General features: G+C 33.3%; 1 protein-coding gene across 1 annotated transcript in view; it reads left to right on the top strand.

Annotated features, from left to right (window-relative positions):
- The window catches only part of ADGRB3 (adhesion G protein-coupled receptor B3), a 709,724-nt gene that overhangs the window by 250,680 nt on the left and 435,325 nt on the right, over window positions 1-23,719 (top strand). Inside the window, exons 2-6 of the mRNA XM_090282641.1 lie at window positions 905-1,015; window positions 6,685-6,846; window positions 13,745-13,909; window positions 21,588-21,752; window positions 22,197-22,361. Coding sequence (XP_090138767.1) covers window positions 905-1,015; window positions 6,685-6,846; window positions 13,745-13,909; window positions 21,588-21,752; window positions 22,197-22,361 — 768 coding nt within the window. The remainder of the gene's footprint in view (window positions 1-904; window positions 1,016-6,684; window positions 6,847-13,744; window positions 13,910-21,587; window positions 21,753-22,196; window positions 22,362-23,719) is intronic.

Here is a 23,719-nt window from a genome sequence, read left to right on the forward strand (position 1 = left end):
GTAAGCATATGAATTTTTAAAATATATTACATGGAATCTTTGTTTTTTTTCCAATTTATTTTTCTCTCCCCCATTTGCCTGAGTTAGGCCCAGATTTTTCACCTTTCCTGGGAGGTTATACCACTAAAAGATTAAAGAACAGAAACCTAGAGTTACTCTCTTTTTTAAACATAACTTTTCAAATTTCTTTTTATTGAATTTTTTTTTGGTGACACTGGTTAACAAAATTATATATGGTTCAGGTGCACAATTCCACAACACATCATCTGTACTAAATGAAAACAGACTCTTACATGTGGTTAGAACAGAGATGAGGAATTATTTGAAGACAGGGCAGGAGAGAATGAAAGTTACTTCAGCCATTTTCTGTGAGCTTTTGATGATCACAAGGGCAACCTCGTCTCTGGCAAAATAATCCTTCAAGTGAATGTTTACCTCAGGAAAGCTAGGCTACGGTATTGCTCATCCCTCAAAAAAAAAAAAAAAAAAAAAAAAGGTGCTTAAAACCATGTGGCGGGGATTACTGTTCTGCAAAGCCGGAGCTATTACAGCAGTCAGGCTTCTATCTCTGAAAAACAACAGTTAACACTGTGGTTGTATTTTTTCTGATGTATTATATCACATTATCAGAAAAGAGTACACTATTTCTGTTAATTAAGCTGGCTTGAAACCTGGTGTGTCATTTCATTGACTGTTGTTATTGTTTCTTGAAATCTTGTTCTTGTTTATAAATTTTTTGACCTGAGCTTAGAAATATTCCAAGCAGTTCAGATTAGAAAATTTAGAATTGTGAATTTAATCAGTAACTTCTAGATATGTGTAGGAACATATTGCATGAGACAGTAATGTAATTTGTGAGAAATGTCTACACACAAGCTTTCATATACCTTTATTCTGTCTTTAGAATTTGGAATGATGGGAGATCATACAATTAAAAGTCAGCGACCTCGATCTGTTCATGAAAAAAGGGTCCCTCAGGAACAAGCTGATGCTGCTAAATTTATGGCACAAACTGGTAATACGTTAGTTACATTTTTCTATTTATTGTTGTTAATTTAATGAAACCACTGCATGTTTTCATGATCTTTTGCTGCACATTTGTCAGTTTTTGGAGCTGATTTTTTTTTTTTGAACCATTTTTTTGTCACCAGTTAAAGTCCATAAATGAAGTAGCTATGAATTGAAAAGTGCAATAAAAATGTGTAAGATTTATTTTGCTTTCAGTATGGGACATGTAGGCTTTACATACTATTACTTATGTTAATTAACTACTTTAAATATATCATTGAACTGTTATTTCATTAATAATTGATTATTATAGGACTTTTCAGAAACAAAATTTTAAATAGGAATTTAGATGATAAAATTCAACTTAATAGTTAATATGTTCAATATTTTTAAATGTTATAATCACATAAATATTGATTGTTAAAATGTATAGAAATGTTAAAACAATTATTTAGAATTTAATATTTTTTATTTGAAAACTTTTGTTATATAAGCAAAATTTAAAAATTTGACACTTTATTTTTAAGTTGTAATACACTTCAAATAATTAAATATCAACAAAAATTACTTTTAGGCTATTAAAAGTTTTAAACCTAAATTAATTACTTTTAAATACTTCCATCCAAATATATATAAAAACAAATGCATTCATATTTTGGCTCATCAAAATAAATGGGCTATAATTTCATCTGGTTACATTGCATGTGGTACCTTCTTGGATGAAACGTTTAAATTGTGTTACAAACATTTTCAGCTGTCCATTTTATTTTGGAAACTTCCAAACTAACAGTGTTATCTATGTCTTTATAAAGTTTTATGCATTTTTATCTAATGATCTCTTTACCTTTAATATAGAAGTTTCTTGTATATAACCAGCCTTTTGACATGACATTCAGAATGATTTTGATGAAATCACCTTGAAGAATGAATACTTCCTTTAGTTCATATGTTTTTAGGGTAGGATTTGTTCAGAACAATAGTTTTGAATCTGCAGCTTAAAACATATTAAATTATGCTTTTGATAATGGGTAAGTAGTAGATTTTAATACATCAGTTGCAAATAGATCAAAGAATTCTCAGAACATGAAAGATGTTCACAATAAATTATACAATAAGCACATATTTTTAGCTTTTTTATGTGTATGTTGCAGTCATATCTAGAAACGAAGAAAACATGCTTGCCTGAAAGGCTTTTGGTAAACCTTCTTATTTTTAAACAAAGATGATTTCTATTTTTACTATTTGTTTGAACAAGTCCAAAAGTACATTACCAGGTTCAGACACATTTTCACATATCTATGTATTTTTCTCCTTTACAGGGAACAAAATGTCTCAACCACTGAGCAGAGATTAGGGGAAGTTTGACTCTAAATAGAGACACTAGGCATGGGCTGACCATTCAGCCTTCTTCAGGTGCCATTTCATGAGGTCACTTCTGCAAGATGAAGGGTGTGTACTTTTTGCAAAAGAGGTGGCAGGCATTGGTTAACTAAAATCGCTTAAAATTGAGTTCACTTGGGAATAGAATGGTAAACCATAGTTTTAAATTTCTAGTAAGATAGTAAAATTAGTTTGTATTTAACATGTAATTTGGCCAAGAGTTTTACATAAGTTCAATTTGGGGATTTGCCTGTGACATATACTAAGAAAATTCACAGTTTTCAGCCAAAACTCTATTTGCAAATTTAAATTACAGGGATCATTGTGTTTCCGTACTGAGAAATTGCTGATTTCCTTTCCAAGAATTGTTTTGTGCATAATATATAGTAACACATCATTTGGTAAAATAGTTGAAACTTTTACTAAATAGATCTGTAGAGAGCATTAAAACCATATCCCCATAATATAAACAATAATTCAGAAAAAGCAAGAAACTTCAAAATTATGGTTTGAAAATATTTACTGGGTGCTCAAAATGATGAATAATAAATACTTATTATTTCACTTTAATCCAAAGATAGTATAGACATAAAAATACATGTTTAATACTTATTTTAAATTTAAATTACTATGATACTGATAAATGACTGGAAAATGAATTTAAATAGTTTTTTTTTTTTAATACATAAAATCTGACACTTGAAAAGTATAAAAAAAAGTGGTTTTTTTTTTTCCTTTAATCTTTTCTAAGATGATACTTTCTTTAAATGTTAAGGTAGTTAGTCTGAATAAATAGTCTGAATAAACACAGTTAAATGTCACACAAAATTTTACAAAAATTAAGTTTTTATTTATAAAACTTTTCTATTTGTCTTTCAAACCAAGAAATGGGTGTTATATATCAATAATAATAACAGTGCTAATATTAATTTGAGAACAAAGAATAATTCAATAGAGACAAAATCTAATAAAAAAAGCATATGATTTTATATTAGTCATGAGAAAAAAACAAAAGCTATTAAACTTTATAATTTAAGAATTACTTCTCAAAATGAGTAAACTGGTCTCTTCAATCAATATAATCAGTAAACCTGCATTTAAAAAAGGAACTTCCCATAAAGTAATCCAGTGAATGGAAATATTTTTAAAAGAGTAACATTTGGTAAAGTAGCATTATTTTATCAAAATAATTCCAGTAATTGATATAGCTAATTTGAACAAAAATGGATACTATTCCAATAGCTTAGCACACAAATTGTATTTAAGGTCAAGGAAATAAAATTAAGTTATAAGATATAGATATTTAATAAATATATAAAAAGTAGTCTTTTATTCCAGTAGGGAAAAAGCCTGCATAAGTAATATATAGTATGTTATCTAAAACAGAAAAGTAAGTGTTTCTTATTTCCTGACATTAACATATTAGCACAATTTTATATTAATATTTTGTTATAATTTAAAATGTCCTGTCATACATTATCTCAATCCTCACAAATACATTTTGAGGAAGCTATATTACTCATTTTGTTGAGAAGTTCAGAGAAACAGAGAGACATTCTCATAGAGCTAATATTCAGTAATCCATTAAACGGAGGTCTTCTGACCTGAACTGCGCACTTTTCTAGTTTCCTTTCCTGTTTTATGCCAGGGAAAGAGCATCGGTAGTGCCTTAGATATAGAAGCCTTCTACAAGTGTCTTCTTAGTTGCAAGTTAAGGAACCAGATTAGTTTGTGCTATCTCCAAAAACACATATTAAAAATGAATATTTTGTATTATACGTTCCTATTTTAATGTCAGGAAATTTAAAAAATATATATCTTTCTTATAAAATCTATTAGCTATTTCTCCCAGTGCCCCCAAGTGCTTGACTAGAATAGTCTTCATACCTTTCAGAGTGAGGAAGGAAGGGGTAGCATGAAAATCATAGCTTGAAACTATAGCACTGAAGGTACAGCAAAGTTGTTGGGGAGGAAGTGGCAAAATTTGACTCATAATTTGAAAGCCAATATATATTTTACTTACTTGTTTTGATTTTGATCAACAAAATGAACCATCAGTTGGAGAGAGTAAAGGAGGCCCATTCTGAGCACTAATTATCAATCACTCATGATCCAGGCATAATTGCTTAGCCTCTTCAATATCCTTGTAGTATTATACTTTAAGAAGCAATCCAAATGTTTACATATTTGTACAGAAATACATTTGAAAATCGATCTTGATCCTGATTCATTGCTCAGTTTAATTAAAATATTTTTCTGCCATCATAACAATGTAAGGATAAGAGAGGACTGCTTTTATGGAAAAAGTATAACCAGTTTTATTTATAACCTTTATTATTTACTTACTGTAGAATTCACATTATTCAAGGTTTTCTGGCTTTTAAATAGCATACAACTGTAATATTTCTACTTCATTTAATCATATCAAAAATACATGTTGAAATACCAAATGAAAAATATTTTGCTTTTCATACTTTCCCTAACTTTAAGCTTAAGTTTTCATTGCTAAATAAATATGTGCATATGTGTGGATATTTGTAATCATTTTCATACTATTGGGTTTATAAAATAATAACTTTTAATCTTGATAGAGTATTCTTTAATGTAAAAGAACAAATTATGAGGCAAGGCTTTAAGTATTATTCAAATGGTCCTCCAATAACATTTTTTGAATTAGTTACATATAAATTGGTGAAGACAAAAAATACTGAAATAATTGAGGGTGGTCTACACAGTACTTCCAGGACAAACACGATCATAATACTAAAAGAAGCCTTATTTAATGTAATTTGACATCTCAGTTACACTCTTCTGCTCTTTTATGGTATATGTTGTTTAAGTGCATTATAATCTATGCCTGTGGGTAAATAATGCAGACCACTATAAAAGCAAATGCTTCTTAATGCCATTACCCAAAATATATGCAGTCTGCTGACCCATGCTTATTTGTGAACTAGTTGTAACATGGGCTCTCCAAGAGAAAAGAAGCTTATACCAGAATGTAGATTCAATTACATTATCAAGCACATGTTTTATTTCAGCTGACATTAAAAAAAAAAGAAGAAGAAAAGAAAAATTCTCAATGAAGAAAACAGCAAATTGAGTTACATTCTGGTCCAAGCTTCTAAGTCCTAGAGTATCAGCCTTAAATACCATTGCAAGTAATTTCAAAGTCATTTACCAACCTTTCAGAAAAGATGGACAAATGGATTACCATATTCTGTTCTTTGAATTCTATCCCAAAGACAAATTCTAAACAGAATCTATAAAATATGAATTCCTTTTTGATTTATATAATCAATGCTACAAAGTTTTCAGAAACACTTCTGTAAACTTTTTTAACAACAAATGGTTAATTTAACTAGTTTCTGTATGCAGGTAATGGATCCGATTTTGCCTTTGGGTTAAGCAGCTACAAGTTTTCAATCAGTGTTAAAAATCTATCCTGAACGTAATGCCAGAGTAGAAATAGGAGTACATTGCGATGGCCTTGGAAATTCTTGACTTTAAGTCTTCTTGGAACATGATTTTTTATAATAATAAAAATTAGACATAGTTTTAGTGTGATGCTTATGCCAAGAAAATTAATGAAGTCGGACATTCATTTGCTTGTAGGTTTGTATTTTTTAGTAAAATTTAGTTCCATATTAAATTAATAGAAATCATAGAGGCATTTTCTTTTATTTCAAGTAAAAATCACTCTCTAGATCATGGGGAGAATTATGGCAGAATGTTTTCAATAAATTTTCACAAAATAAGTAACTGACAGATGAAAAAATAAGAATTTCACTAGGAATATATTATAAATAAGTGTCAGTGCTTAACACAATATTTAAGCTCAAATTCCAGGGCTTTACCTCATCCAGCACCAGAAGGGAGGTTATGTGATAAAGAGTTAGGGAAGAACGTATCAATATATTCCTGTTCTCGAAAGCCAGAGTAAGTTACCAATACATTTTCTTTCCTTTCCCATCAAAGTACAAAACCTGAAGAGATGCAACTTCAACAGTAATTCTGTTGAAAATTCTGACTGGCCTCTTCATAGTAGCCATGACACAATGGAATTTGTGAAGAATAGTTTTGCTAACAAGATAATTGCAAACTTGTACCTTGCAATAGCATAATATGTATCTTTCTTTAATTTTTTTCTCCTAAGTGCTTTCTTGTACCTTTTGATGTACTGTCATATTAATACATTTAAATTATTCTTGCATGTCATAATGTTAGTTTGGTATGATGCTTACTAGATGAATATTCAAGACCGTATTTCACGTTTATTTGTTGTCTTGCATGCAGGTGAATCTGGTGTGGAAGAGTGGTCCCAGTGGAGCACATGCTCAGTTACTTGTGGTCAAGGGTCGCAGGTGCGAACCAGAACTTGTGTATCACCTTACGGGACACACTGCAGCGGCCCATTAAGAGAATCAAGGGTTTGCAATAACACTGCCCTCTGTCCAGGTAGTGTTAGCAGCAACTACAACTGTGGATGTTATTGAATTGTGTCATGCTACGCATTTGGAATGATTAATTTGTTATTTTCATATGAACTGGGTATAGACATGTTAATTAGAGTGGATAAGTGTAATTCTTATTCAACTGTAAAATTTTATTATGTATGTGATTGTTTCTGCTTTCAGAGTAGTCAAGAAACTACATAAGTGACTTTCTTACCCACTGCAACTAAAAGCTTGAAATTTCGATATCTGCTTGTAATAATATTTAAGTTTCAATGTATTTTCTTATTTTAGATGGTGAAAATGTCCATTTGAATGTTTAAAGAATCATGTAATTTGCCAGCATGCTGGAAATATGACCTCTACCCATTGTCTAAGGCAGTGGTTGATACAGTCATTAAGGCAATTAACTATTTTCCTACAATTTATTTCACCCTACCAGTGAGATAGTGTCCCTGACCAAAGGACTTCCTGTTAATTTATTTCATTCAAGTGACTGCCCTCAACAGATCGGTACACTGCTTCGTAAACTTAAAATCATTATAAAATATATTGTTCTTATATGTTAAATGGAACACAGCACAATAGCTTGCTCATTTAGGGTTAGATTTTCCATATTGTATCAAAATTTTGTTATAAGCTAATGCATTGCATAATATAGGCATTTCTGCCTCTCAAAATACTGACTTTCATGTAAAAATAAGTACTAAGAAGAATGTGAACCTTCTTTCAAGAAGTCCACAACACATGACATAGTGAACCTTCAGATTTATTTTTTCCCAGCCATTTGGTGGGTGGCTGATACAAACTTACTAACCTATGCACTTGCATTTGCAGCTTTTCCAGAGGCCTCCAAAAGGGTTGGGGATAAAGAGAGGGGCTGGCACTGCATCAGCGTTTCGTCTGCTGAATTGTGCTTTAAAGTTTTCTGCTGAGTTCGATCTCCAGAGATGGCTGATTCTGCAGTTGCTAAAAGCAAGAGCAGAGAGTGGGTGGCATGGGGGAAGCACAGGGATAATCCCGATTTCCCAGCAGAATGGTCAAGGGCAACCTATTAAAAGACAGTTTACAGTTGTTGTTTAATGGGTACAGAGTTTCTGATTTGCAAGTTGAAAGTTCTGGAGATCTGTTACCCAACTGTGTCAATACAATTAACACTACTAAAGTGTACACTTAAAAATAGTTCAGATGCTAAATTTTGCATTAGGTATTTTTATCAAATAAAAGAAAGGACAATCTGAAAGAACTAACAGCTAAAGGAAGTGGAAAGGCATGATGTCATGAGGTGGGAGATCCTTTTATAACAGAAACAGGAGATACAATTCAGTAGATGGAGGTAGAATTAAAAACTGAACATTACAGAAAGCTAGAGGGAAGGGAAAACAATAAATAATCTCCACTGGAAACAAAAATAAACGAGAGTCATGGGAAATTAGACTATATGAGAAAAAATCAAGTGAAAAAAAGATTCAGAGGGAAAAAATTCTTAAGTTGGTTATGGAAGGGGAGAACAATTTAAAAAGATGACAAAAACAGGGCCATCAGGGAACAGATTCTAGGTACCTTAGAGAAGAGAAACAAGGAGCAATAAGTAGCTGGGGATTTTAAGAATTGTAAAATCTCTAATACTTACCGATTTTCACTTGGGTGTGGGCAGAGGGCATTGTCTAGACTAGTACTTAAACAGGCCCTTATTTACATACAATATTTATGTTAAGGGTTCCAGTATCAAGTTTCCTCCCCTTGACAATGTGACAGGTCTCAATAGAAAATTAAGCTATATTTGATATATAAATGTATCTTGTCAGCAACCTTTTGAATACTCAAGATCCTTTCAACATACAGTACAAGGATAGAGCCTAGCAGCAAATGGCTGCCCACACAGAAGTCTGAGTGGGTGCTGAAGAGTTCTCCACAATTCTCTGTTCAGAGCTTATTTTGCAGCCACGAGTTACGCACATTCATATGGGTGAAGGACATGGGAAAACCCATCTGTCTGCCAGAGACTGCTGATCCGTGCCTTCACTGGGCATGGAGAGCATCTGTAGTGGGACCAGAGTGCGCTCCCTTTCACTCTGTGTCTGATGTCCAGAAAACAAAATACTATGGTTATAGAGTTTTTCCTCAAATTTTAAACCTCCTACTATGGTATCTGCTAAAGAAGTGTATACTAATTACTAGTTTTTCTTCATCATCCTATATTATACATATAGATTTGTCTTTCTAAATTTGGTTAAATAGTACTGAGAGAAAGAAATAGGTATCTTTTAATCATTGTTATAGTTTAGGTGTTAAAGATTGAAAAGCACTTTGGTAACTGCTTTTTCATTTTTCAAAAAGTAAGAATAATTTAGCAACTACATTATTAATATCTGTAATCGTATAAACATTAAAAATAAAGTTAAAAATGTAAAATAGCCCTGGCTGGTGTAGCTCAGTGTATTGAGCTCTGGCCTATGAACAAAAAGGTCACTGTTCCGATTCCCAGCCAGGGCATCCGCCTGGGTGGCAGGCCAGATCCCCAGTTAGGGGCGTGCGAGAGGCAACCAATTGATATATCTCTCACACATTAATGTTTCTCTCCCTTTCTTTCTCTCTCCCTCCCCCTCTGTCTAAAAATAAATAAATGAAATATATTTTTTAATGTAGAATACATATTCCACTACAGGACATTGTGATATCTAAATCCTTTTAGATAGTTTTTGTATTTGTTATGAATGTTTTGTGTTCAATATTTTGTTCAGTTATTTGCCATACTGGTAAATATGTGTTTCTTTTCAAAACAATGTATCATGAAAACAGTGACCAAAAAAAGTGACTTTTTAACAGCTTAAATAATACTGTAAACAGTGTAAATATATTTCTAAAATAATACTTTAAATTACCAAAATTCCCACAAAGAAAATGAACTCAGAAATCAATAAATCACTTGTCACACTGTGGATACTCAAGCATATTTGGCATATAATTAATAAAAATGACACAGAGACAAAAGGAATATGAAAATCACTTCCCACAAAATATGTGGAATGATAGCATTAGAGGTTATATTTATTTTCTCTATTTAAGGCTAATCAATAGTGTTATAAATCAGTTAACTTTTACCCATATTATTCAAATTTCAAAAGAAGGGTTTTTTTTTTTAGTTAAATTGAATGATAATGACTTCTGATATGGATCCTAAGATAATCAGCCTGTTGAAAAATCATTACTTTGACATTATAGTCTCTTCAAAAACTCTGATTACTCAGAAAAGAAAATGATAGGGTTAACAGAAAGTAAACTGAGGAAAGTGGGGAGCTGTATTAAATTGTATATTTACTGTCCCAATTTCTGAATTATAGTATTATGGTCTCTCCCAGGGTTTCTCAACTTAGATACCATTGACATTTTGACATAAATAAATTATTTATCCTAGAGGGCTGGCCTGAGCATTTTTGGATATTTAGCAGCATCCCTGGCTTCTGTCCTTTAGATGCCAGCAGGTCTTCTCCTGAGCTATGACAACTAAAAATCTCTCTGGATGGTGCCAAATGTCTCCTGGGGGGCAAAATTGCCCTGGTTGAAAACTACTAATCTACCCTATGTGTATTCGAATCCTTTAGAAGTTTATTTAGGTTCAGGAAAGGTTTTGATCTTTTTTTTTGTAAATATCAGTTTTCAATTCCATTTATTAGTATGGAAAAAAAATATTTTACTTAAAGGAGTTATTTTATATATCCCAATATAAATTGTAAGATAATTTGTATGCTTATTTAGAAGTCTGGTAGTAACATAATCTGTGTATTGTTTATTTCTCATTTCATCTCCAAGTAGCACAGAATAAAGATATGATAATATAGTTAGTGTCTAAGTAAAAAGAAAAATATAAAAACCAGTTTACTTGACATTTCTTGGTTTTATTAGATTTTTCAAATCAAGTAGATCATTTACAGATTTTCATGCTTTACTGAAAAATAAAAGAATTTATGTAATATTTTCCATTAAAATAAAATATCTAATTTTTACCATATATCTTATGAATAGCATCTATAAATTTTAAGATATGTGCTATAATTTTCTACTAATTCAATAATCTAAAATAACAAATTAATAATTTTGTGTTCTTTTAAAATAAAAAAGTATTTCTGCTTTTTAAAAAATGATATGGAAGAGTCATAAAATATCACCTGGAACAATAATGACTGTTAAAAAGTAGTAACATCACTTTTCAGAGGATTGCAGCTTTATAATTTAACTAAGCCATCAAGATTAATCAACACTCCTTTGAGATTAATACAGAAAAATCTACCAGATTGGCAGCTTTTTTCACCCTTGGATTATTCAATGTATATAGAGCAGTGTGATTTGATCAAGAGAAAATGAACAGAACCAGCAAGGTGAATAGAGTCAAACCTTGCATCTCGGATGTCCTGGTTTTCAAACAATTTGGTTCTCAACCAAGCTGTTCACGGAAAAAAAAAAAAAAAGTCTCAGTTATCTAAAAAAGACTTTGGGTCTCAATTCTCAACCCAAAGCCTTCTCATGCTGATATCTGTATGATCAGTCACCTGTCTCTGGCCCTGGCTGGTTTAGCTCAGTGGATTGAGCGTCGGCCTGCGAGCTAAGTGTCGCTGGTTCGATCTTCCAGTCAGGGTACATCAGAGAAGGAAAACTCTGACTCCAAAAAACCTCCGCTGCCTTGCGGCATACCTCTTCAGGGGAAAGGCTAAGGGAGTAAACCCCGACAGAAAATCCGGAGCCGGAGTCCCTAAGGCGGTTTGACGTTGTAGTCAACACCGGCAACTCCTGCGGCGCACCTGAACCCAAGCTGTATTGACTCCGTCTTTCCCTTGGACCCTTCAGCTGCGAAGAGAGGGGGGGTCTGCTGCATGGGCAACAGCAGACCCTCCATATCACCCTGCCCAGGCTCTGTAGCTTCAGCGTCATCGCAAGATGTCAATTCAACACGGGAGGAGACAGATACGAAGTCACTCCCGAGTCGGACTGCACAGCCATTCTCAGCGGTGCAGATGGACTCTTGAGAAGCTACACCATCGTCTCTCGAGACAGACGGCTGCCGACGACGAGTCACCTGTCTCTCAGGCAACAAACATAGGACATTTGGTTTTTGAACAAATTGCTTCTCAAACAGTTTTCAAGAATAAATTAAGTGCGAGAACTGAGGTTCCATAGAGTCTATTAACACTTTATTTGGAAAATAGGAAGAAAAAGGGTTGTTTTTAATGGAGAATTCTTGGTAATTCAAAATCAATACAAAGATTGATTAAAGTTATACATTTAATATAAAATATATTTATATAGATTACTTTTTAAGTATCCTGCTATAATTTATTGTATATACCTATATGTTAATATATGTATATGTGCATTTTCCCTTAGATTAAATATAAATTTACAATTTATTCTTATTCCCATAAATATAAACTGGCTTCAGTTATCTCAAATTTAAATGGAAAAAATGCAAACATCATAATTTATCTCACTCTTTTACTCTTTTTCTATATATTTTGAAAATATGTTTTCCAGCAAGTTTTATAGAATCTTAAAGAATTTGTCATTATTACTCAAGTTAGGCTAATTTTTTCAGTAGTTGAAATATTTTCATAACCAATTAAGCAACTCAGTAGTATACAGAGAAGAGAATAATATGTCTTGTAATTAAAGTATCATATATGTGTTTTTACAGTAACAACTTGGTTAGCATACACATGCAAAAAATTCTAGATGTGCTACCTATACTTGCATAACTCCTCTGACCTTTTATATGGACTTCTGCTTACCCCTACCATTTTTGAGGAGAAATGAACATCTTTTCATTGTCATCTTCTATTATAAATTTCTACTTATCCTACTCATGCCAGTGCGTGTCATATCAGACACCTGCTCTTGAACTTCCAAGATCATGGTAAGACTGGAGGTAACACAGGAGCTTTTGAAAGAAAGTACATTTGCCCAGCTTTATTATTATTATTATTATTATTATTATTATTATTATTATTATCATTTGTATTAGTATTATCGATGGAACAGTGTTACTTACTTACTCTCCCAAATTTAAGAATTGGGATGAGATTGGTGATTTTACAGTGCAAGACTAGGATCTAGCCTTTGAATCCTAATGGACTTTATTGCAATGGCATACTTGAAGTATTGCTGTGTCAATAAATTATGTTAGGCATAACTTTAATTAGATTACTTGTTTTCTGTAGAAATTTATATTAATTAGGAGGATTCCCAGCGCCATCTTCTCGTTTCATGGCAATTAGAAAGAGATCTTCATATTTGTGACTCCTTTTAAAACAGAGTAAAAAGGAGGCTCTTAACGTGAGTAGATATGGTTATCGAAACTTCCCTCTTACTTAAAAAACAGTTTAAACAACTACTATATTTTTAAGTGGCAAAAATACATTTAGTTTTTAAAATCTGAGGTTACAAAGCTATTTAAAATATGTACTATCAATTTTTTTCCCTGACACCATAAATTTATTAATCCTCTTGGAAAAATTAAGTCCTTATCTATTTAAATACAAATTTCACTCTAGAAGATCACCTCAGTTATCATAAATTTACTTTTCTAAAGCTACCATAGTTGTTTCAGTTAAAAATAACTCATGGCTATATTATCATGGAGGAAAGTGGCACATTTTCATTAAGAAAATAAAACATTTAAACTTTATAGCATGAATAACTTCAAATACAGAAAAAGTATATGCAATTTTCCTAATTGCTAATTTTCTACTTTTTACATTTTGTGACAAATAAGCATGTTAACTCGACTGAATTGTTAAAATATTTTCATAATTGGCTATTTGATGAGGTTTTTTCTTAATTATCAGGGAAAAGATCTTTGATTTTACCTCTCTGCTTTTGGTGTTGAAGCTTCCTTTGCTTTGTTTCAGTACATGGAGTTTGGGAGGAGTGGTCACCATGGAGTTTATGTTCATTTACATGTGGTCGAGGCCAAAGAACAAGAACAAGGTCGTGCACACCTCCTCAGTATGGGGGAAGGCCGTGTGAAGGGCCTGAAACACATCATAAGCCTTGTAATATTGCTCTATGCCCAGGTGAGTGTATTTGTATTTGTGTACTTTGTATATGTATTAAGAAATATTAAGAGCACAACCTTAATCCCATTCTCTGTGATGGTTTCAGTTCCAACAGGAGATAACACAGCCTAGCTATCAGCACAAAACCAGCTGCTAATAGCACTGAGGCCTAGCTGTGTCAGACCAGTTCCAGGATGTCACCTTGATGTGACGCCTCCTGTGCTGCTTTGATCATTTTCAATGCTTCTGTTTTTAATGATTTTGATTTTGATTAATATTCAAAAGGAGAAAAGGGTCAGACATAATAAAAATGCTTACATTTTCTAGGTAAGCCCTCTATTAAAGTTATATATTATATATATCCCCAAAATAAAATTAGTATAGTCTTTTCTGAAATTAAATCCTTCAGGGAAAATAAGCGCTTAAGTTCTTAGTTCAAAGACTCAAGCATTATAGTAATTTTTAAAATAGTATATTACTTTAAAGTTTAAAAAAATCCCACTTTTAGTATTTGAAGTTTGGAGGAACCAAAGATTTAAGTTTGGTCCTCTTTTTTTTTTTTTTTTTTTTTTTTTTCAGTTTTAGCAGTTCTTATTTTGATATGTTTTATGTAGTAGAGTCCTCATGATATAGAGGATAGGTATTATAATAATAGAGTGACAGATTGGAGCCCAAAATAAATTTAAAAACTATTGACAAACAAGTATTCATTTATGTCCTGATATATATATATAATGAATTTAATTATGTGTTTCTGTGGGAAACACAATAGTCTGGAATTCATAAGACATGGATTAAGGTTCAGTTCTAATCCTTAATTTTAAATATTAACTTAGCTTATTTATCTTTTCTGTTCCTCAGTTTTCTCATTTGTAAAGTGGAGCCAGTATTTATGAAACTTCTATATTATAGAGTTGTTATGTAATTAAAATTAGGTGGAAGGATCTTTTAAAAGTGTAAAACAATATAAGGTGGAGGATATTTATCATGATATATATGAGAATATCACCTTAGAAGTAAGGGATTTTGGAAGAAATTGGTGAAGTAAATGCAGAGTATTATGATAGTTTTTTAGTTTGGTGTCCTATGGACAACCTTAATCATGAACTAAGAAGGATTTTTTTGGCCAGGATAGCACAGGGAGGATTGCATACACGAGGCCCCTTCCAGCCTGTGGGACTAAGCCGTGTCACACTGGTCAGTCCTGCATCTGAGAAATGCATTCCTGTGGGTCCTCTCAGGTTGTAGTTTCCAGGTATGTTTGCAGAGTCTTACAAACCCTAAAAAGAGCAAAGAATCACCCAAGTGCCAGTCCTCAAGAACAAAGCGGGACCCGAATATCTCTCTTATCTAGAGCAAGAGATATCAGTCTCCTGAGGACCTAACATTTTGATTCCTCAGTGGGTATGAGAGAGTGACCAGCCCAAGGTCCCTCTGCAGGGAGCCCTTCTGGTAAGGACAGTGTGGGAAAATGCTAAACATCTGCCTGACTTACTGCAAAGGTCCCTGGTTGTCTCTGCATGAGAATGTTACAATTTGAAACTCAGACAATGCCTCATTAACCTGTTCTTTAATTGATTTGCATTTATCTTTAAAAAAATATTTTATTTATTTTTTAGAGACAAGCCAGGGCATGCATTTTATCTTTTTTAACTTCTAGTCTTTTGTATGGCAGTTGTGTTCATTTTGTGTCATTTCATATTTTTAGCATTATTCCTGAGGTTTTTGTTTTTAGCTTATAGGAGTTTTAAAAAATGTGTTTATTAATCCTGTCTTGCTTTCTTTTATTATTTAATATTTTTTCTCATTTAAACTTTGTCTTAGTAACTTTAAAAAAAATTCCTCTTAGCCTTATTATAACTTCCATTTTTAATTCTAATTTTTATATGATATTTCATTTTGATTTTTCTCTTTTGTAATTTATTTTAAAATGGCAAGTGGAAAATATTGCTATATGTTCTTCAGCATATGTCCACAGCAAGAGGAATCTGAACTCTCAAATTTCACCGTCACTATGTTAGGTAGCCTCAAAGCCAGGGCCAGAATTCTTCTCTGCCCCAACTCCTTCCTACAGATAGCTTTATTAGTCAGCAACAATCAACCTAGAACCGCCGTTGAAATAATGGTTTTACAATCCAAAATATTCCTGATTTTGTGAATGAGTACATTATCTAATTTGTTGTTTTTTATTCTATCTTATATCATCACTAGTTATTGATCAAAATATGAAAATAGACTGAAACAATATTTTCATTAAAATGTATCACAGGATTTAATTTGGCCCCATACATGGGAAGCAGGTGTTTCTTTCAGGTGAACACAGTTGCAATTCTATGTTTATGGCCAGAGGACATTCATACAACAAAGTAAACTGCAGGAATCTAGCAAATTTGCCATTGCATTTTTAATTCTTCTGGATCCAGAAAATCTGGTAATGTGTCATATACTGAAGCAAAACTTGAACTGTCCCCAGTGTGACCTTGTTGTATAAGGAAGCACATTATGTGATGGTAAGACAGGCTGATCTCTCAGCACTCTCCCAGCTTCAGAATACAGCGAGATTGTTCTATATCCTTTGTAAGATGGTTCATAAAGTAATAAGCATTTGGAGTTTTTAAATTGAAAAGTAAGACTAAAAAAGTCCAACTGAAAATGCTTATGATAGAAATGAAGAGAAATTGAAAAAGCCTAAGAAAGTGTTGATTCTTATCCTGGCTGCATATTATATAAGAAATTATGTGTCTGATGTTTACCAAGTGGTGGTCTATAGAAGGATTAAAATAAAAGGAGAGGAGGGATGATTACACTTAAAATAAATTTGGAAGGGATTTTTCTAAAGTTAATGTAACCCAGGACTCCCTGCATTATGTCTATAGCATTACAAATTCAATGTGTTCGAAACTGACATTTTGATTTCAGGACTATATTCCCTCTGACCTGTTTGAATGCTAGTCTGACCCAGTTCAATAAAAGGTTCCACCATTTATCTGTTTCAATAAGTCAAAACCAAAAAAGTCAACTTCGATTCTCTAGTTTTCCACACCTGACCACCGACCTATCTGCTCTACATCCAGAAAATATCTCAAATTTATTTACTTTTGTTCTTTATTCCACTAATGTCACCATTATCCAAGTCACTGTGACTTCCCTCTGGGCTACAGCATAGTCTCCTAACATCTCCCAAAACCCATTCTCGCCCTTCTATAACCCATGTTACACACAAAGGCAAATGTATTAAAATGTAAATCACATCGCATCACTCCCCTACTTGAAAATTCTCTCATTTTTTCTCTCACGTTACTTGGTCACATGGCCTACAGAGCCCTAAGGGATCTGGCTCCTGCTCACCATCAGAACCCATCCCCTCCCTCCGCCTCCTTTAACATTCCCGCAAGCCTTTTCTCTGGTCTGGAATACACAAAGCCTTCTTAAACTCAAGGATCTGCACTGGCAAAGAGATGTCTGAGGATCTTCACATTTCTGGCTCTTTCTAGTGACTTAGAACTCAGCTTATATTTGGTGTCTTTTGAGAGGCATGACTGGGGACTTCCTATCACATTGCCCTCTTTTATCACAGCATCTTCATAACATTTCCTGCTGAAACGTTTTTGTTTATTGATGTGTTTACTTGTTTATCATCTATCTCTCTCCACCACAGCTCCTCAGACTATATGTTCCTTGACAGCACAGCATGGCTGGTCTTTAACATCAGAGTTTTCCCAGAATCTGAAAGAACAATATCAGTCATAGTCTAGATGACCTGTAGCTCTCTACTTGTGAGTGCATTATGAGACTCCACGAGGTGTTTTGGAGTGTTTACACTTCCCCAAATTATCAGGGAACACTTTTCTGACAGAATGACAAGATGTGAATCAGCTTTTAATAGGAATGCAGTTTTAGGAAGAAAATATTGAGGTATTTTCAAATTTGTGGGTTTGTAATGAGTCTGGGAGTTACCCCTTACAAAGGTCAGAAGCGAGCTATCCAGGGGCATGCGGAGTGTGGGGAGAGAAGCCTGATTGTCACTACTGCCTTGATTCTCAGTGGAGGTGAAAAGGAAGCCGGAATGTAGGGCTGAAGGAGAAGCAGCTTCATTACCACTTTGGAGTCCCATATCAGCATCAGAGAAGAAGGAAAAGAGCAGCCCCTTCCTTTTTTCTACTACGTAGATGAGTGGTTATAAAAAAATTAGAGCAAATGATAAGTATTTTCTAAATATTTTCATTTTTTAATATCTCAACATTTATCCCTGAAATGTAATGCACATATCCTACTCTCAGAAACCTCCCAGTCCTCCATTTAGGTGGAAAAAGAAAAAAAAGGCACTACCATTTCCTGAAAGGTCTTGGGGCTGATGTCTTTAATAAAGAGCACAAGAGCATAATTAATAGTTCTCTTAATTCTAGAATATCAAACTGAAAAGTACGACCTGAAATAAAACAAAGTCTTGTATTTGTCACTGAAAGGAATTCTTTAATGTATATTATATAATGTCTTCTGTTTTTAATATTTTAAATTAAATTCATGTCCCTCTCTTTTTGACTTCTCAGTTTTCCATTTTCCCAGTAACTCGGACTTAACCATACTAAAGGAATATTGAGGTTTTTCTCTTTAAAAAAAAAAAACCTAATCAGTTACTTTTTCAAGTCAATTCTTTCATAACGTTGCAGTAAATGTTCAAGAAAAGAGCTTTCTAGTTCTCAGGGTAAAATAAAACATCAAAAGTGTCCACTTGAAACATCTTCAATTTTATTGTTATTTCTTTTCTGTAACTGACCTTAAAACAAAACTGTTCCTATCTGATATGTGTTTTGTCCATTATTATGGTAGTGTTGAAACTCAAAAATTCCCTTAAAAGTCTTAATACTAACTGCTTGAACTTCAGTCAAAACGTAAAATGTATACAGTATTCCCTCACTTATCACAAGCATTACATTCTAGACCCCCCTGCGATAGGTGAAAATCTGAGAAATAGGAACCTTACATTTGTTTTAGTATTTATATATATTTGAAGGCTTTATAAACCCTTCCCACACATTTATAAACTATTCTGAGTCCCTTATTAACCTTGTAGTGAAAAATCTGCAATAAATAATTAAATATAACATTTTTAAAAAACCCCACGATACAGTGAGGCCGCGTTAAGTGAACTGCGATATGGAGAGGGACTGCTGTACATTAGCTGAAAGGACTGAACAACTAATATTATGAATGTAAGAATTTAAAATCTAAAAGAACTGCTAATTGTCATGCAAAGTCTTCTTATAGGAAGAGCCTAATGAACAAAATAGTTCACAAATATTCTCATTCTTTCTAATCTGTTTTGAAAAAGGTCTTTTCTTGTTCTTCGTCGATATTACAATCCCTTGCCAAATTATTTTCTCTTTCTACATTTGACTTGCTCATTCCTGACTCCTGATCTCCTTAGCTAGAAAGACTTATCCTCTTTTCTTTGCCACTGAGTGTTTAACTATTACATTTATAAAAATTATTACTGAGAATTATGAAGGGTATCACATAGTCATTTATTCTAATCATTCAGCACTGCATAAGGTTGATGTCAGCAAATTTATCTTTGTTTATGTGTTGCTTTCTAAGTATTTCCAATAATTTGAATACCTGTACTTTTTTTTTTTTTTTTTTTGCCAGATTGATGTCAAGGTGAAGGCGTGAGCCTTATTTTTTTTAACCATTCTCAGAATGCTTAGGACAGTGAGTTCATCATGCAAGCTCAATAGATGCTATATTTGAAATGCAAGATTCTGAAATGAAAAGTACACTTCTTTAAAGCCAAAATAGAGAGGAAATGGATAATTTATGAAGTCCTATTGATTCACTAGACTTTTCCTTTTTTGTTTGGCAAATGGACTACATAGCCAATAAGATGATATCAGGTGCTTTTAATAAAGTAAGATGCTAAAATTACATGAATGGATTTATTAAATTGGCATTTTGTGATTTTTTAATCTAACAAAGGATTTATTAAGTACAGCTATATACCTTTTAAACAACCTTCTTTTATAATAGCTACATGCAAGGCCTGAAATTAAGTTGAAAACACTCATAAGTCCACCAGGCTTTCTTGTTTGTTTAGATGGGTTTTCATAGCAACACTAACTTCTGTTGGAACTTTAGAGTTGTGGTGAATTCTCTTTCACTCTAAGGAAATTGAGAACCAAGGAATGATATTGGAAAATGAAGACAGTCACATACTAGTGCACTTATAACTCTTTTATGATAGTGAAGTCATTCTAAATTAGGTAAATATTTTTGCCCAGTTTCTTTGCTCAGCTGTATTTTGTGATTATGCCTTTGGCAATGCTGTTGCCTTTTTCTTAATTATCTAAATTTCACCACATTATAATTATCCCCCAAATAGATGTGATCTGTCCTCAGAAAGCCTTAATGTGCAATGTTAAGACATTATTGCCTTTACCTATTACTTAACTTATTTGCATGCATAATGAAATCTTCTACTAAGTTATAAGATTTTTTAGGTTGGGATTTATATTTTATTTCTTTGTCTCATAATACCTGTTATAGTGTCTAATATCTAATAGATTCATAAATCATTTTAATGAATGTATAAATTAGTGAGTCTCAATTTGAATCTCCCAAAGACAAGTTCAACAGTCTACTCAATGTTAGTCACCAGACCCCTGGGAGTAATCTTGACCCTGTCTCCACTTCAGCTGCCATGAGACCTTGTGCCGTGCATCTCCAGGAGCTCTCTCATTTTCCAGGACCCTCCACTAGTACTACCTCATCATCACAGCTCAGACCCTCCCTGCCCTCTGCCATAATGTTTTCTCCACCCTGCATTTGATCTGATCATAGAGTCCTTTTTAAATCCACCACTGGCTTCTTAATGGTCTGAGAATAATAGTCCAAATCCTTAGCACACTTGACCAAAAACCAAAAAAAGCTGGCATTTGCCTTTTTGTCCACCTTCTCCAGTTGAACTCCTTACATGGCTCTCTTGATTCCATTCACAATAGACCTTCATTCAGGTCCTGGAGATGCCCATGTTTCTTCTGCCAAGGCTCTTTGTAAATCTTGGTGGAACTTACCCTTACTTTAGGTATTTCCTCATTATCCTTGAGGGCTTGCCTAAAAACTCATGCCAAGGAAGATTTCTCAGACCCTCCAAACTCTTATAGCAGCAGTCCCCAACCTTTTTGGCACCAGGCACTGGTTTCATGGAAGATGGAGAAGGGGGGTACTTTGTTAGTGGCCCAGGGGATTGGGGCCCCTGTATTATAGTATCTTGAAAGTATTCCTTGCAGCAATGCTATATAATTAACCTATTTAGCTTGTAATGAATTATTGAACTCATTCTAGGGGCTTCTTCTCTAAAATATAAGCTCTATGAGTTATTGGTCAGTATTTATTTTGTTCACCAACCCATGTACCCATCAATAACTTGTGTTTTTGAGTGATCAATAAATATTTTTGAAGAAATAAATGAATCAAAAAAGATTCTGGATACATAAAAGAAAATATAAGTGAAAAATAAGGTAATAGCTTTAAGAGTAGTAATAAAATCTAATGCCAGTGTGACCTTCCATTATATGTATCTCTTGAGAGTCCCTTGATTGGGACTCAGCTTCAAGGTTAGTTTTACCTTGCGCTTTCTTTACAGCCTTCTCTACTAGAAGATCTTCTTACACTGTTGTCTCTCTTTCTGCTTTGGCAGTTGATGGTCAGTGGCAGGAGTGGAGTTCATGGAGCCAGTGCTCAGTGACCTGCTCAAATGGGACCCAGCAGAGAAGCCGGCAGTGCACTGCAGCCGCTCATGGGGGTTCTGAATGCAGAGGGCCATGGGCAGAAAGCAGAGAGTGCTATAACCCGGAGTGCACAGGTAAAACCTGATTACTGCATTTGAGGGATGCCTGCCATTTCAAAACTGTGACAGAACCATGTCAGAAAATCATGGTATAATCAGGACATTATGTATTGCTAGTGAATGAAGCCAGTTATACCTGGACTGTATATGTCACATTAATAAAACAGAAAAATTCAGGAGAGTCTTCATTTAAATATTGATTAAGTTGATAAAGTTTAATACTGAACTTGTACTTTTTACCAGTAAGATTCAATGTCCAGTTGAAGATTCTGACAAACATAAAAATTTCTGTTCATCACAATGTTCTTTATTTGACCAGCATGTCAAATATTTGAATAAAGTTTATTTGTGGTGGTAAATACATAAAAATTGAACAGACAGCAATGGACCTTAGATTTTAAAATTACTAAAGCAGTGTGTAGTAGACTGCTGACATTGACCTTGACACATTTCTTTCAGCCAATGGTCAGTGGAATCAGTGGGGGCATTGGAGTGGCTGCTCCAAATCATGCGATGGTGGCTGGGAAAGACGAACAAGGACCTGTCAGGGTGCAGCAATCACAGGGCAGCAGTGTGAAGGAACAGGCGAAGAAGTGAGGAGATGCAGTGAGCAGCGCTGTCCTGGTGAGAGCGAACTGAGCTTATCCAAATAAAAACATCTTGTAACAGCAAAAAAAAAAAAAAAAAAAAAAAGATTAAACATATTGTCATTAATTAAGGGCCGTGCTTTTTCAGTTGAAAGATTGCTAATGATAAGTGGCAATTTACTTGTTTCCATAATGTATAGAGTTGGCTATGTTTTTGTGTCATTGACTATTCTATAGGTTTTTAAATCATTTGCTGCAAAATGACATTGAAAATGCGATAATACAAAGGTAGCCATATTGAACAATAACATGGCTGGATATGATTTAAACTAGTCTGGGGTATTTCTTTTTACTATTTTCATTGAATATTTGTTTAGTAAGGACACAAAACAAATTTCCTTAGATTATTTACAGTAGAATTATAAAGATATGTCAGTCTGCTAAGTGAGAAAATAGAGATGATGTTGAAATTCAGATACTTGTAAATTCTGCTGTTAATCCTTCTTGATGTATGACTTTGGACATCCCTATTGACTTGCCCTTGCCCTATTTTCCACTGTAAAAGGAAATTCCTCTGAGAAACACATTTTAAAATGAAAGCATAAGGTCTTAATTAGTAGTGAAAGAATGAGAGTACTGCTACATTAAAGGATTTTACATATAAGCATAGAAAAAAATGAGAGGTCAGAAAGTGCCCAGATCTACCTTATATACAGGGTTTGGCAAAAGTAAGTTTACACAAAAAATAAAATAAAAAAAATAAAAAATAAAAAAGTAAGTTTACAGTTGTGAGTATGTGAAATAGAGTTTCTTCTTTTATTATTCTTCATTAATTATTGTATTAGTAATAATATTATATTAATATTATTGTATTATTATAAACAACTGTAAGCCTATTTTTGCCCCACCCTGTATTTTAAAACATTATTTAGAACAAAGCCCCTTTCTTAATTGCATGTACATTTCATAAAATAGTATAGACATACTGAGAGAAGACTTAATAAATAAGTGAAAATTCAGATTTAGAATGATATCATAGGCAAAATTGCTATAAACATGCTAGAAAAGATGATAGGATGGAATTTTAAAATATCACAGCTACGTATGAAGGAAAGTGCTGAACTTAGATAAGTTGAAGACCCAGTTCAAGCTGTGTTGCTCTAGTAGCCAGCTGATCTTGCTGCTTTCTGGTTCCGAGTGAGCATGGTAAGTGCAGCATTCAAGGTTCTTTTCTCAGATCAGAAAATTAAGGATTTCTGTCTCAGTCTAGTATAACTACTCCAATTTAGAAAAACCAAGGAATGCTAAGAGATATCTGGGGGTCAAAACTTTGTATTTTTTCATACTTAGAATTTTAATGACTTCTCATAGTTCAAGTGTAATACTAACAGAAGC

The sequence above is a fragment of the Furipterus horrens genome, unplaced genomic scaffold (assembly GCF_987537825.1).
Source record: "Furipterus horrens unplaced genomic scaffold, mFurHor1.1.pri manual_scaffold_6, whole genome shotgun sequence".
In the NCBI taxonomy this organism is placed as follows: domain Eukaryota; kingdom Metazoa; phylum Chordata; class Mammalia; order Chiroptera; family Furipteridae; genus Furipterus; species Furipterus horrens.